General features: G+C 44.5%; 1 protein-coding gene across 1 annotated transcript in view; it reads left to right on the plus strand.

Annotated features, from left to right (window-relative positions):
* Window positions 1-16,108, plus strand: part of DPP6 (dipeptidyl peptidase like 6) — a 594,783-nt gene that overhangs the window by 367,066 nt on the left and 211,609 nt on the right. Inside the window, exon 5 of the mRNA XM_026652149.1 lies at window positions 3,182-3,256. Within this exon, the coding sequence (XP_026507934.1) occupies window positions 3,182-3,256 (75 nt within the window). The remainder of the gene's footprint in view (window positions 1-3,181; window positions 3,257-16,108) is intronic.

Genomic DNA, 16,108 nt, shown 5'->3' on the forward strand with positions numbered 1-16,108 from the left:
GCTAAAAAGGGGAGAATACATCAACCACATCTGCCTTCAGCACATACCACTAGTGACCTGATGTGTATTTTAGACCTGTGGAATAAGGGTCTAGTCGTGGTTTTCATATTTTCAGCTGGCAAGAAAGCCCATAGTCATCCAGCTATTTCTTTGTTTAGTAGTTCAGCTCTATAATACAGCAAATATTTCATGCTTTCCTCCTAGGAAACGCCCATGGTTTTTTTCCGTATTCATTTCCCACCAGCCTCAAAGGCCACATGCTGAGGTGCCTCTGTTCCCTGGCAATGACTGTTGAATGGAAGTTTCTCCAGAACCTATGGGTTGTGCCTTTCGGGTCAGTGCGGAGCACTGTCATACAGTACATGCTCCCTCTAATATGGCCTAAGAGCCCCATCAGCCCATGAACAGACTGAGGCTCGTTGTCATCCATTCTCTGCGTGACAGCACCACGTGCTGGATCTAGACCAGCAGGCTGTCTCTGTTGAATACTTTCTGCCAACTGTATATAATAATTGTTCCTATAACTGCTCTATGCTGTTTTTCCCCACAGAGAGCATCAGCTGTGCTCTGTATAGAGGAATTGACTAGATTCCTTTAATAGCTGACTTTTCTTAGCTGAATTCATGAGTTTTATTTTCTATGGCTTCAAATAGCCTTTCACTGTCTGCTCTGTATTCCATTGGTTCTTAGTTTTTGGCCATACCATAAAAGAAAGACTAGCCCTCCTTCCAACTCCCCAGCCCCCTACTACTTTGTTTTCCCCCCCAAAAATATTTAATTCTGCAGATTTCCAACGTGGGTTCTCCAGCCCAGTTGATGGCAGTCCATGGACATGGTATGAGAACCCCTGCTCTACCTTATTCAGATGTTACAATAACACTGTGACTTACAATAACTCTTGATGGTAAGGTATGCAGGACCTCACACAATATTCTGAATGTGTCCTCCTTTGTTTGGCGCTAGAAGATCTTCCTCTCTGTTACATTGGGACCCTGTCTCTAAACATTGCAGAGCTGTATTCACTTTCTCTTTACTGCTCCTCGTGCTGGAGATTTTAGATCTGTTCTTTGGGAAGAGCCTTTTCTCATGTACTGTTTTATCATATAGCCACTGAAGGAACATCTCATTTTTGGTTGTTTTTTCTTTGTCTCACTACCTTAAACTGTACGGTATAAGCATCGTATCTGCCTATGCTTCTATACTGCCTAGTTTGTCATGGATTTATTATCCATCTTGTTTACATTGACTTATTCCTTCAATCCCATCCACCCACTTCTTTCATCCTAGTCTTGTGTCAGAGCAACTTTCATTGTCTTGGCACAGATTCCTTCCTTCGCATTATTAATATATCAGCAAACAAAATCTGTCTTTGTGCTGCCTGGCACACTCCTACAGGCACCCCTCCAGTCTAAACCGCTTTCACTGCCCTCTGCCTTTGGATAGCTCGTCTGATTCTTAATGCACTTGTGCAACTCGAACCTGCTCGCTGACCTTGTGAAGGATTCTTTTGTGTGATACCGTCCGCTTGCACTATGTCCAAGATCCTACTTCATTGTGTTTCTTGGTAATCTCTCAAAAAATTCCGTCCAATTTGTTATGTGGAAGAAAAGGATTTAAAAGCAAGAGGATGAAAGGCATATTAGAGTGACCTCTCTTTGGCCTTGGCAGTGTTGGAGCTGGCACTGCATATTAAAACACAGAGGAAAGGGGAAGGGACATCTGCACTAGACAAATTAGAAGCAGAGGAGGGAAGAGACATCGCCAGACAAGTAGCAGGAGCTGCTGTATATTAATGGTCAGGGCCGGCTCTAGGTTTTTTGCCGCCTCAAGCAAAAGCATTTTTGGCTGTCCTCCACCCCAGCCCTGGGCTCTCACCCCCACCACCAGTGCCCTCCCCCACCCGCACCCCCTGCCGTCCCAGTCCTGGGCTTTCTCTCCCCCCCACACACACCCCCTGCTGCCTCAGCGCTGAGCTCTCCCTCCCACCCCACCCACACCCCCTGCCGCCCCAGCCCTGGGCTCCCCCCCACCAGTGCTGACTCCGCCCGCTCCCCCTCGCTGCCAGGGCCGGCTCTAGGCTTTTGCTGCCCGAAGCAAAAAAATAAAAAAATAAAAAGGATGGTGGCCGGAATGCCACCCCTGAAAATGTGCTGCCCCAAGCACGTGCTTGGTTTGCTGGTGCCTAGAGCCGGCCCTGTTAATGGTAATGCTAGGGCTAATTTTAAGCTCAGCCCTCAGGAAAGGCTGACGCATAAACTACATCACCCCAGAACCAATCTTGGGAGACATGGTGACTCAGAGATCCCTGTGAGGGACAATCCCGACCCTGATTCTGCCTTGCTCTCACTAGGGGTGGGTGGCGATAGTGCTTTATGGTTGGCCTGTCCCAGCAGTGATTTACTATTCCCCCACCCCTATTTGGTGGCTCAAATACCTCGGCCAGTGACTGGGGAGAATTGGGTGGAACCAAGGCTTCTCCCATGTCCCATTGCTTCTCATTCACTTCCTGCCCTTCAGCTACAGGAAGAAGTAAACCAATAAGTAGGCCTGTTTACTCCTATGCTGTCAGGCCCGAGATAGTCTGCATAGGCATGCAAGGGGGGTGCTTACTCCAGGGGGCAGGCACATAGCCCAAGTCACAATGTAGCTTTTATGCAGCACCAACAGTGTTCTGGGCATGTCCCAGGTATAGAAGATGGCAAGGGTTACTGCCTCAGGAGCTTACACACTAAGGAGAAGACAACAACACAGGCTCAGCCACTGAGGGGAAGAGAAGAACGGAGTCCTCTCCAATTTTTACTATTCTGTGTTTTCTGTCCCCATCCTGACATTCATTCGCACCGAGTTCCCACCTCATCAGCTTTTTGCATAGGACTACACCTATGTGGCACTGTAGATGGACATTAGTGTGAGGGAAGGAAATGAGCAGGGGAGAAAAACACGTGAGTGAGACATGTGCTGAGTCTCCACGGGGTGTGCAGGTGTAAGGGAACATGCACAGCTGTGTATGATCTGTTCACCTTTGTATCAAGGCAAAGTAGGACTTACAAGTGTCTTCTAAAAAAATGAAGTCAGACAATACTTCCCTCCCTCCCCCCATGACGAGCATAAAAATAGTTTGACATATGAGGCTTTAGAACTACAAAATCACTTGTATTTTAACATCTGATTATTTTTTTAGGTCTCCTTAAAGGCCATTCGCTATGAGGTGTCACCTGATCGGGAGTATGCGCTTTACGCATTTGACGTTGAACCAGTAAGTACATTGATTTCATTGGCAATATACAATTAATCACTTTTCCCACTTTGATTCTGATACAATATTTAACTTCATTCATCGTTATAAAACAAAGAAAGAAAGAAAAGCCCCTCACTGCCATAAAATATATTCTCCAAGTGTGTGTCACTGCCATCTAATAGAGGGGAAAGGTATAAATAACACCATGGGGTAACACTGTCAATGCCAGAGTTTTATAAGGTTTGGGAGGGAGATTGTAAGGATATGTCTTTGCTACAAGGATTTCTGTTCCCCTTTAGTGTAATTCTTTTCCATGACTCCTTCCTCAAGTCACCCCATACATTTCTTCCTAGGAGCAAAAAGCAACTGTCAGTATCTCCCACAACTGAAATTATACATTAATTATAGTGTCACTGTTCCCAGTGCTGCAGTTAAGATTGAGCTATCACTTTCATTATAATGCCCTTTTTTCAGAGATTTATACATAAATCATCCATAAAAATTCACCTCTCGCAGCTACTAAATTTTAGATTAGGGCTATTTTTTTTTTCAAGTTAAAAAGAGAAAAACTGTAGTTTGGTCACTTTTAAATGATCATTAAATAAGAGGAAATGAGATATTGCCTGGCTGCGGATGTTCTTTTTGGGCTTCCATAATGTTTCGTTTTCCTTTTAAATCTTGTATCTATAAAATCTGAAAGTTCTGAATGATGGGTGTGTAGTCCTATCTGGGGATGCTATAAACCACACAAGTTTTGCTTTCAGAGTTTACAGTAGCAACAGAAACTCACAGTGGAAATCATTCACTCTGCCTGTTGTGGAGGGGTGGTTGTTTTTTCCTGTATAATGATGTAATTACCCAAAGGGCCAGCACATTTCTGCTGCTTTAGTAGAGGTTGTAGTCCCGGTTCTCATTTTGCTTACTCCAATATCTTCACTGGAGTTATTCCTAATCCCCAGTGGGGTAAGGAACAGGAGAATCATGCCTGGTGCTGTTAGATAAAGGTCAGGTAAAATTGTGGTGGAATCTTTGAGGGTGATTTTAAAGGCTGCTTGATGTGGGAGGCTGCCTACTGGAAAATGGTCCTTAGTGCATATGTCACCATATGCTGCTTTAAAACCCTTCTTAATGTACATTTCCACAGAAGGTTAGCACAGTTCAGAGTGAGCCGTTCCAGACTTTGGAAGGCAATACAACTTTCTTAAATTAAAAAATACTGACACAGTGAAGACTGCCTAATGCTACGCTTACCCAAGCAAGCAGAATCTGCCCCTGAGAATCCCCTGACCGTGTCTCTGATAATTATGACAGACATGGAGGAAAGGAGTGGATTAGATACTGCCAGTAAAAATGCTGGGCCCACATTGTCCGCTTCCGGGGTTAAACAGCACAAAAAAACTCAGGGGGAGAAAACTCCCAAGATGTGTCTCGGTTTTCTCCAAATTCTTCTGAGAGTGAGGTTTGCATCCCTGCATAAGAAGCAGCAAAGCCAACAGATCCCCATTCCCCTGAAATCTGCACAGACCTCAGAAGATATACAAGAGGCCAGGATCCTTTTACACAGTAGCTCTGCGACTCTACACCAGTTTAGGGGCCCTTGCGGATCAAACCAGGTTCTCTGTTTTCAGCAGAATTCCTGTTGCAAGGGAGAGGCAAGGTGCGTTCTTTCCACTGGCCCCTCCCCTCTCCACACTTGCAATCTCAGATCCATGAAGGGTTCTTAATAGGCTCCCAGGCAGGAGTTTTGACAGTGGTGTGGAGGTGGAGAACCCTTCCCAGGGATGGATGGTTGGATGGATGGAGGATTCTGTCCACATGCAGAAGTAAGGAGCACCATCTCTTCATGGTTTGCGCTCCCTCCTGATGCCTCATGCCATCAGAAAAGAAAAATGGCAGGTTTAAGGATGGAGAGTCACTCTTTGCAAAGATATCAGAATGTTTTACACTTGTGATTTTACAGCCATTTTTATGTAATCTGTATCTCTGCTTTTACTGCCATGGTCCCTGTTTACAAACCTGGACACTTAAGTTAGGATGCTCCTTTCTAAATCTGAAAGTTCAAATGAGTTTTTAGGCATCATAAGCAGTTATTTGGGCATCTGGTACCACTGAGACCAGTCTAGATCCATCCACTTTGGAACCCCCTTTCAGGTAGTTGAAAGCATCTATCAAATCCGCCCTCATTCTTCTCTTCTGCAGACTAAATAATCCTAGTTCCCTCAGCCTGTCCTCATAAGTCATGTGCTCCAGCCCCCTAATCATTTTTGTTGCCCTCTGCTGGACTCTTTCCAATTTTTCCACATCCTTCTTGTAGTGTGGGGCCCAAAACTGGACACAGTACTCCAGATGAGGCCTCACCAATGCTGAATAGAGGGGAATGATCACATCCCTCGATCTGACAGTGCTCCTACTTATACATCCCAAAATGCCATTAGCCTTCTTGGCAACAAGGGCACACTGTTGACTCATATCCAGCTTCTCGTGCACTGTAACCCATAGGTCCTTTTCTGCAGAACTTCTACCTAGCCACTCAGTCCCTAGTCTGTAGCAGTGCACGGGATTCTTCCTTCCTAAGTGCAGGACTCTGCACTTGTCTTTGTTGAACCTCATCAGATTTCTTTTGGCCCAATCCTCTAATTTGTCTAGGTCCCTCTGTATCCTATCCCTACCCTCCAGCGTATCTACCACCCCTCCCAGTTTAGTGTCATCTGCAAGATTGCTGAGGGTGCAATCCACACCATCCTCCAGATCACTAATGAAGATATTGACCAAAACCGGCCCCAGGACCGACCGTTGGGGCACTCTGCTTGATACCGGCTGCCAATTAGACATGGAGCCATTGATCACTACCCATTGAGCCCATGATCTAGCCAGCTTTCTATCCACCTTATAGTCCATTAATCCAGCCCATACTTCTTTAACTTGCTGGCAAGAATACTGAGGGAGACCATATCAAAAGCTTTGCTAAAGTCAAGGAATAACACGTCCACTGCTTTCCCCTCATCCACAGAGCCAGTTATCTCATCATAGAAAGCAATTAGGTTAGTCAGGCATGACTTGCCCTTGGTGAATCCATGCTGACTGTTCCTGATCCCTTTCCTCTCCTCAAAGTGCTTCAAAATGGATTCCTTGAGGACCTGCTCCATGATTTTTCCAGGGACTGAGGTGAGGCTGACTGGCCTGTAGTTCTCTGGATCCTCCTCCTTCCCTTTTTTAAAGATGGGCACTACTTTAGCCTTTTTCCAGTCATCTGGGACCTCCCCCGATCGCCATGAGTTTTCAAAGATAATGGCCAATGACTCTGCAATCACATCCGCCAACTCCTTTAGCACCCTCGGATGCAGCGCATCTGGCCCCATGGACTTGTGCTCGTCCAGTTTTTCTAAATAGTCCTGAACCACTTCTTTCTCCACAGAGGGCTGGTCACCTCCTCCCCATACTGTGTTTCCCAGTGCAGTAGTCTGGGAGCCGACCTTGTTCGTGAAGACAGAGGCAAAAAAAGCATTGAATACATTAGCTTTTTCCACATCTTCTGTCACTAGCTTGCCTTCCCCATTCAGTAAGGGGCCCACACTTTCCCTGACCACCTTCTTGTTGCTAACATACCTGTAGAAACCCTTCTTGCTACTCTTAACATCCCTTGCTAGCTGCAACACCAAGTGTTATTTGGCCTTCCTGATTTCACTCCTGCATGCCTGAGCAATATTTTTATACTCCTCCCTGGTCATTTGTCCAATCTTCCACTTCTTGTAAGCTTCTTTTTTGTGTTTAAGATCAGCAAGGATTTCACTGTTAAGCCAAGCTGGTCGCCTGCCATATTTACTATTCTTTCTACACATCGGGATGGTTTGTTTCTGCAACCTCAATAAGGATTCTTTAAAATACAGCCAGCTCTCCTGGACTCCTTTCCCCCTCATGTTATTCTCCCAGGAGATCCTGCCCATCAGTTCCCTGAGGGAGTCAAAGTCTGCTTTTCTGAAGTCCAGGGTCTGTATTCTGCTGCTCTCCTTTCTTCCTTGTGTCAGGATCCTGAACTCTCATGGTCACTGCCTCCCATGTTCCCACTCTTGAGTAATGTTCCCATAAACCATGTTTGTGGCTCCTTGATTAGCAGAATGTAGCTAACTATTCAATTAATTATCCAGATTTATTGTCATTTTATATACAGAGTGCAATTGTAAATGACTGCACATATTAGTAAACTTTTCTCACTTAGTGTCTTAGGATCAGATGAAATTAAAATTGTGTTTCTGTAATGCAAAAGCTCCAAGTAATTGATTCCTGGGGTTTTTGGTGGTTGTTTGTGATGCAAAAGTAAAAAAGGAAATTTCAGTGGAACTGTTAGAAACATTTTCATCATATTTCAGTTTAAATCTACAAAGCTTTTCAAAACAGAATTTTACTTATACATATATAATCACTTAGTATTTGAGGTTGTTCTTTATATTTTTCATCATTAGAGTATGATACAGTACATTTTAGATATATGTTTTGTGTATATATAATTATATATATATTATTCTTTTTTTCAGTATTATTTATATCTATCTTAATATATTTCATTAAAACTGTATCTATAATTTTAATATTGAGAGATGTCTCTTATTTTAATACTAAATTTGAACAAAGGCCAAAATAGAAAAATGCAGTATATTATTAAGCAGTGATAAAATATATATTCATATGTAAGAAGATACTGCAAACAAAATCAGTTACCATAAAAAGTGCTGGTAATCAGGATTATTGGATTGAATCCAGTTCAATGATTGTAGGATTAGAGGAATCTTAAAAAGTAAAGGTATTTTTTTCTGGTCCGGACAAGAATTTCTCTACAGTCTTGGTTCTGGTCAGGCACTGATGACAGTGTTGCTATATGGTAGTCCTGAATTGGCAGATAAATATTGTGCTAAGAAAATAGAAGTAACCAACATGCATGTTTCATGCTGTTTCACCTCATCATCTCAGTGGAGTAAAAACCATAGTGGAATACTTGACATGTATTTCTGATTGAGACATTTGAATGACAGACATGGGAACCATTGTCTATATATTTGGATATAGATATTAGGTTGGTCGGATTGCATCAGTTTCTATTGTAATACTGTTTTTGGTTGCTCATGTTTATGAATCTTTCACCTTTGAGGCTACAGTTTTCTGTGTAGAGATTTTTATTTTTAAGTTTATGCAAAAAAGGTTTACACTTTTCTCATTCTGTAAAAAAAAAAATTAAAAAATTCTTGCAACTTTAACAATGCTAGAGTCAAAATGGCTGGGATTTAGAAGTTAGTGTTTGACATGGAAAAGGTCACCATTGTGCATGTTTTATTCTAGACGAGATTGGTTTTGCATTGACCGGCTTACGGGAAGACTTGGCAGAATTTAATTTTTATTTGTTGATAATTTCAACAGATCATATCTATGTGTATTTGTAAGCATTTTTTTTTATTTTTATTGATTTAAGTTTTCTCCATTGCAGGAAGGTCACAGAATGGGGATGGGTGGGGGTAAGTGTCAGACAATAATTATTGAATGACCATAGATGTTGAGATTCAAAAAGATAAAAGCTTTATAACTGTTAAAACACAAATTGTCAACATCACATCAAAATATACAAAGTAAATATCCTTAAATGAAACTAATAAGTTCTCAAGCAGCACGTATCTTATTTTGCCTATCTATAAATTTTAATTATTATTCATGGAAATATTTTTTCATCAGTTTGTTTGTGTGCAGTGAAATCTATGTTTATCGACATTTACAGATAAAAATCTAATCCTAATTGCAAACTAGTGCTGAGCATGCTCAGTAGATTTTATTCTGCTTGCTTAGTAAGTGCTCAGCTAAGGAAATGTATGCAGCTAAGTTAACTTTATAATTAGGGTCATCACCTGGGACCATGACTGAATCAAGGTGCACAAAGCAGAACCTTGACCTCATCCCCTGCACTCCATCTGAGGTTGTAAATGAGCAGGGATAAAGCCAGGGCAGTAGTAGAGTGCTTGTGAGATGCACAGAGGCTGAGTTAAAGGTACCCTGCACCAGATCCTCAACCCTGGTTAAGTTCTCTTGGTACTGATCCAGTTTAAAGCTGCCTTAATCGGGCAGCCTGTATTGTATTGTAATGTGACAGGAGCAGAGTTATGTCACTAATTTCCTGACTCTTGAGCACTTAACCTTGCAACCTCAGTGCAGCTTTTTGTATAGGATAGAGGCAGGGCCGGTGCAAGGAAGTTTCGCGCCCTAGGCGAAACTTCCACCTTGCGCCCCCGCCCCCAGCCCCGCGGCAGCTCCCCACCCCAGCTCACCTCTGCTCCGCCTCCTCCCCGAGCACGCCGCTCCCGCTCTAATTCTCCTCCCCTCCCAGGCTTGTGGTGCCAAACAGCTGATTGGCGCCGCAAGCCTGGGAGGCGGGAGAAGTGGAGCGGCGACCGCGCACTCGGGGAGGAATGCTGTAAAAAAAAATTGGGGGCACCGCTTTTTGGCGCCCCCAAATCTTGGCGCCCTAGGCAACTGCCTAGTTCGCCTTAATGGTAGCACCGGCCCTGGATAGAGGTAATATATTTGCTAGAGATGGGAGGAGCAGGTGCTGTTTGTATCCTGGATTAAATTTAGATTAGAGTTTGGTTGTCTTAGCACCAAAATTTAAAAACACCACCATTTGAAACTTTGGCATTATTTCAGCTAGGAAAGCCCCTTTGTGTTTGGTTCTGACCTGGAACTGAAACTGTAGGATGTCAGTCGGGTGATCAGATACAAAGACCGTAGCCCCCTGGAATTCAACGGGGTTTGGATAGAAGGGGATATACTCATTAGCATGCTGGCTTTTCTTTGGGGTTCCTCTTTCTTAAAATGTGCCTGGATTCTAGCCACAGTGTTCAGTGCCTCTGAAATGCATAGGCATATGATGTTTGTGCCATAGCACTTTGATGTTAAATACATCAAATCTCAAGGCCATTTTAGCAGATTTATCCTCTGGCAGGAGGCCATACTTGGATCATGGGTGTCAGGAAAGGGCACTCTTCTTCACCATTTCTTTCTGCATGTTGTCCGCCCCCACTTGCCAGCTGTACTCCCGGAACACGCTCCTGAAGAGCTGACACTGCAGTCTATTGAACTGACCCTGCTCTATTCAGGTTGGGCATGTGCCACTCATGCAAGTTATAATGATTTGAACTTCTGCAACGCCTGTCTTCAGAGAATCTCAAAGGGTCCTGCTGGGTTTTGATTTCCACTCGAACTGCATGCCCAGCATGTTTATGGATAATATAGCTTTTAGTGACTGACTTTTAAAATATCCTGGCAAACAGACAGCTTTTCTGTATTCTGTCCCATATCCATAGCTTTTTGGATATAAAGAATAATAATTAAAAAAAATAAACCATAGTCTTGTGCAAGTTCTTCTGGTAATCTGAATAACCAGTGGAGTTTGTATAATTGGTAATAAAAGAACTAGAGGAAAGTAAATGAGGAGAAAAGTGGTTTTGCTGAGTGACACAATGAGATATTAAATAGAGAATACTTAATTGCTTTTGTTATGAATGGCTATTATTGTAATGTGGCAGCAAGGGGGAAAAAATTGCCCAGATCCTTTTTAAAGCTATTTGTTCTTCATTTCCAATTTAGCAGTCCATTACTGTGTGTGAGCTAGTTAAGAACAATAATATCCAGGGAATCCAAGCTGATTAATATGGACCAAACTACTAGAGTTTTCTGCACAACAATTAGGACTTAGGGACTTTTATGGCTGGTACAACAGACACTATTATCTATTTTGCAGCTAAAGCAGTTCATTTTATATTGCTGAAAACTATAAAGAATTAATCATTGTTATAATTAGAGCTGGTCCAACTGTTGAGAATAGTTTATTTGGTGAATTCAGCCTTTTGTTCTGTTTTCAAGTTGTCATAGAGCCCAGGATCATTTACAAAGTTTTTGTTTGTGTGTTTAATTTAGCATTGCATGACAAAAAGTTTGTGAACAAATGCCAGCTCCTACAGGCTACTCACAAACTGTTGCACTTAGTCAATTCCAAACAGTAAATAACTATGTAAATAGCTTTACTGGTCACGTGGTATTCCTTCTGTGGAGCCATGACTGACCAAAGCACTTAAGCACATGCTGAACTTCAAGCACAAGCACACTTCAGCATGTGCTTTGCTCATTCTGGGCCTAGATGATTTAATTTTATAAACTACTTCTATGTCCACCCAGGAAAAAAAACTAGGCCGTTTTGCTATTCAATGAATTTTGTTTCTTGATTAAATAAATCTCAGCTTTGGGTCTAGAACTTGTGAAAAATTATGCCAACAAAACCGGACTCACATGAATATTTTCCAGGCCTAGATTTGTGCTTTTGACTCCAATCACACACTTATCCTACTTTAAATAAACATTTAAAAATTAATTGTTGCCTTCAAAGCACTAATGTTTATGGAAGGATGGATCCTCCTGTCGCATTGGTGGATGTGTGTTCAGCTAGTGCTGACTTGAGTTCTGAGTGTGTTTGTTTTTATGGCTTCTCACATGGGAAGCGAGTCCAATTCGGGATTTGAAAATGGGGTTGCATGTCTTGCAAATGTAGTCATCGTTGGGGAGTGGGCTTAAGGCGTTGGCCTTACAAAATGCTTTCTTCTCCTGCAGACACCTCACACATCCCTCCTCAAAAGCGTCTGGGTCTGTCCAGTGCAACAAGTTCCCAGGTTCTAATTTCTATCTTTCATGCTTTTCATGATCTTCAAAGTGTCTTTATATCTGAGGATGGGTTGACCCTTAGGCTAGGTCTACACTACCCGCCTGAATCGGCGGGTAGAAATCGACCTCTCGGGGATCGATTTATCGCGTCCCGTCGGGACGCGACAATCGATCCCCGAATCGACGCTCTTACTCCACCAGCGAAGGTGGGAGTAAGAGCCGTCGACGGGAAGCCGCAGAGGTCGATTTTGCCACCGTCCCTACAGCGGGGTAAGTCGGCCGCGATACGTCGAATTCAGCTACGCTATTCGCGTAGCTGAATTTGCGTATCTTAAATCGACCCCCCCTGTAGTGAAGACGTAGCCTTAGTGTGGGTTCCTGTGCTCACTTGGCTGTAGAGCACCTCTTTCAGTATATGGAAGATCTCCATGCGGACCCCATGTCTGACCCAGTGAAGCTAAGCCCTGATGAGCACACTCTTGATGCCAGGGATTTGGCACCTCTCAAGGATCCAGTATGGGGGATCCTGTGCTGCCACTTGGTGTTGCAGGTGGATCTTAGCCAGTGAGGATGGAAGCTCTCCAGCTGTTTGATGTGGCGTCGGTAGAGCATCCGTGTCTCGCAGCCATATAGGAGCGAGCTGATCACAACAGCGAGGTAGATCTTTATCTTGGTTCTGAGGCAGACTCCATGCTCCCTCCAGGGCCTGGCCTTTGCTAAGCACTGAGTGATCTCATCATCTAACAGGGTGTTGCTGCAAAGTATGCTACCCCCGTAGAAGAATTTCCTGACCTATTTAAGGAGTGTGTTGTCATTTTTGACAATGGGTTAGTGGTGCTCGTGATGCTGGTGGCCTGGTGCTGACTGGTGCATGACCTCCATCTTTTTCAGGCTGACTGTGAAACCAAAGCATTTTGAGACATAGGCAAAGTGGTCCATGATAAATTGATTGTCCTTGAGCATGTGTGCAATGAAGACAGAGTCATCAGCAAACAGGAACTCTCTTAATAGCTGTTCGTTTACCTTAGTGTGGGCCCGGAGTCATTGTAGATTGAATAGACGCCCATCCAATCTGAACCAGATGTATATACCTCTATCAAAGTCCTGGAATGCAAATAAAAGCATGGCTAAAAAGACAATGACAAAGAGGACTGGAGCCATTATGCATCCTTGTTCAGTGACATTGGTGATACAGAAGGCTTCTGATGAGTTACCACACTCCATCACCCTGGCTATCCTGCCATTGTGAAATGAATGGATGATAGCATTCGTCTTCTTTGCACAGCCAAATTTATGAAGGAGTTTCCATAGGCCCTCACAATTCACCATCTCAAAGGCCTTCGGCAAATCAACAAACACCATGTACACGTCCTTGTTCTGTTCACAAAGTCATGTCCAGGGTGCCACAGCCAGCATGAAAGCCACACTGTGACTCTGGATATACCGAGTTCACCAGGCGAGAGACAAGCCTGTTGAGGACAACCCGTGCAAGGATCTTCTCCACTATAGACAGCAGTCAGAGTCCGTGATGGTTTTCACAGCTAGATATGCTTTTCTTCCTTTCGTATAGATGGACTGTGAAAGCATCCTTAAGGGCACTATACCCTGTTCCTATATAGTCTTGAAAAAGCTGGTGAGTTTTCTGACCAGGTGTGCACCTCCACATTTGTACTCTTCAGGTGGAATACCATCAAGGCTTGCAGACATGCCTGTGGACAGAGGCTTAATGGCTTTAGTATCCTCATCTAAAGGGGCCGTTGACAGCTCCTCCAGGACAGGATGCTGCAGGTGTGAGTTAGTGACTTCATTGGACGTAGTGTCTTGACGGTTCAGGAGACTATCAAAGTGCTCTTCCCGCAGAGAGAATATTGTCTTTGTCTGTGAGAAGCCAGTTACCATCTACTGTGAGGACAGGGGCTGTACCATTGGATTTGGTGCCATACACAGCACAGAGACCTTCATGGAATTCCTTCATGTCATCTTGTCAGCTGCTTCTTGCAGTCCTGCAGCCTTCTCTTCCCATCAGTGGTTCTTCATTAGCCTTAATTGGGTTTGTACTATATGTTTGGCCTCCTTCATTGCTGATTTATTTTCCAAGATGTAGGATTTGTGTGTGGTGTGCACGGTCTCCAGTAGCCAGTCTATCTCAAGGTCATTCTCATTGAACCACTCTTGGTGTTTCTGCCTTACAAAGCCAAGAACCTTGGATAATGAATTATATGTGACAACTCTGAACTTCTGCCAGGTTGTCTCAATGGCTGAGGAGTTCTCTGGGACCTCAGCTAACAGTCTCTAGTGTCTGTTCCAACTTTGCTTGTTTGCTGGGGTCATTCATGTCAGCCACATTGATCTTCTTTGGTAGTGTGAGGCATCTTCTGGGGCACTTTGGTGAGGAGTGTAGAGACACGATGCTTCTCACAAGCTGATGGTCTGACCAGCATCCGGTACTTCTCAAAGAGCAGGTGATGTACACATCTTTAATGTCTTTAGACCATACAATTACATAGTTCAGCATGTGCCACTGTTTTGACTGGTATACATCCATGTTGTCTTATATTTGTTGGCACTCGGAGAGAAGAAGTTGGCTGTTGGAGTTTGACCTTCCAATGCTGTGATGGCCTAGCACAATGATCCATGTGTCAGTTGACTCCCACACAAGCAGTAAAGTTTCCAAAGACGATGAGCTTGTCCTGGTGTGGCTCTGGTGAGATCTTCAAAAAATATCTCATTGCTCTTATCTATGAGAGTCATTGTCCATGCGTAAGCACTGATAATGGTGGCATACCATTCTCTGGACAAGTTTTATAAAGTCAATCATTGACTTCCTTGGGGAGCAAGTCAACCTTGTGGGCAATGTCAGACTATACCCTAACCCCAACTATCTCAGCTCATCCTTGGCCTGTAGGAAATGTAGCCTGCTTCCACCTCCTCAAGGTGGTTCTCGTCAGCGAGTCTGGTTTCACTGAGGGCAGCAACGTTTATGTTATACCTCTCCAGTGTTTTGGCAAGAAGGGCTGTTCTTCATTCCAGTCTTTGGTCACTGTCGAGAAGAATTCTGAAATTCCATGACCCAACCTATGAATTTTTGTTTTTTGTCGACCGCTGAGTGGGATGACCAGCCAGGAGCAGTAGCCTGTCAGGTATGGAAAGGGCAGGCAATGTTTAGGGTTCCTTTTCAGTCCCCTTTCCCCAGATTGGGGAGAGCAGCGCTGTGCCTAAAAAGGCCTGCTCTGTCACCTCAGGAGGATACCGGCTCCAGATCTGCCCTGATCTGTGGAGAATGACCATCACCCTGAGGCTGCCAGCATACAGAGTTGTGACGAAGAGACTGCCAGCTGCATCCTCTGCCTGTCCCCTCACCCCTTCCCCATCACCACAGGACTCTGGTGAGTTGATTAGGTTAAATGAGTTAAATGAATTGAATGAGTTAGCTGAACAACCTGCACTATGAATGGATTTAAGTGAGAAAGGTTTGTGCAGAGCCTTTCCCACTTTCTCGTGCAAGCAGCTGGTGCAGTAGATGCCAGAAGCAGCTAACGTGGATGCAGGATTTGTATTCAGAGTTGTCTTTCTCCTAGATGAGCTGCCAACCTGAGTTAAAGAGCCTCATCTGCCCATAAGTGTAATGATTGGCCAGTGACTGCATATCAACAGCACCGGAACCGGGGTGAGGGAAACAGAGGGGCCACGCCCCTCCCCCCCACTTTTAAAAGAGGATGGGCCATCCCCCCACTTTTTAACAAACGAAACGTGCCCTCCAGATTTCTGCCAGGGTTTGTGACCAGCCACAGCCTTTCAGCACTGTGCGGGAGGAAGAGGAGAGAGGCCTGTGGCTTTACAGAGCTCATCCCTTCCCATCTCCCTTCCCCCTGTGGCTGAAAGGCAGCTAACACCTCCGGGTGAGCTCTGCTTAACTCCTGCCCCGTTCGTCCTTCTGCTTCCTGTGTTGACCTGGCAACTCCTACCTCTCCTCAGCCCACCCCTCCCTCCTCAGCCGGCCAGGCAGCCCATGGCATAGGGACACCACTGGGCTGTGGTTTGTTCGCAGGGTTCAGCCAGTGTGTGCCCGCACCATGTCCAACCACCTTGGGCCTGTAGGGGGTGCCGTGCTGCAAGGAAGGGCTGGCGAGCCCCGCTGCCGCCCCCGCTATGTACCCAGTGGTGGTGGATGTGGGCAGC

This window comes from Terrapene carolina, unplaced genomic scaffold (assembly GCF_002925995.2).
Source record: "Terrapene carolina triunguis isolate 2854851 unplaced genomic scaffold, T_m_triunguis-2.0 Scaffold111, whole genome shotgun sequence".
Taxonomy (NCBI): Eukaryota; Metazoa; Chordata; order Testudines; family Emydidae; genus Terrapene; species Terrapene triunguis.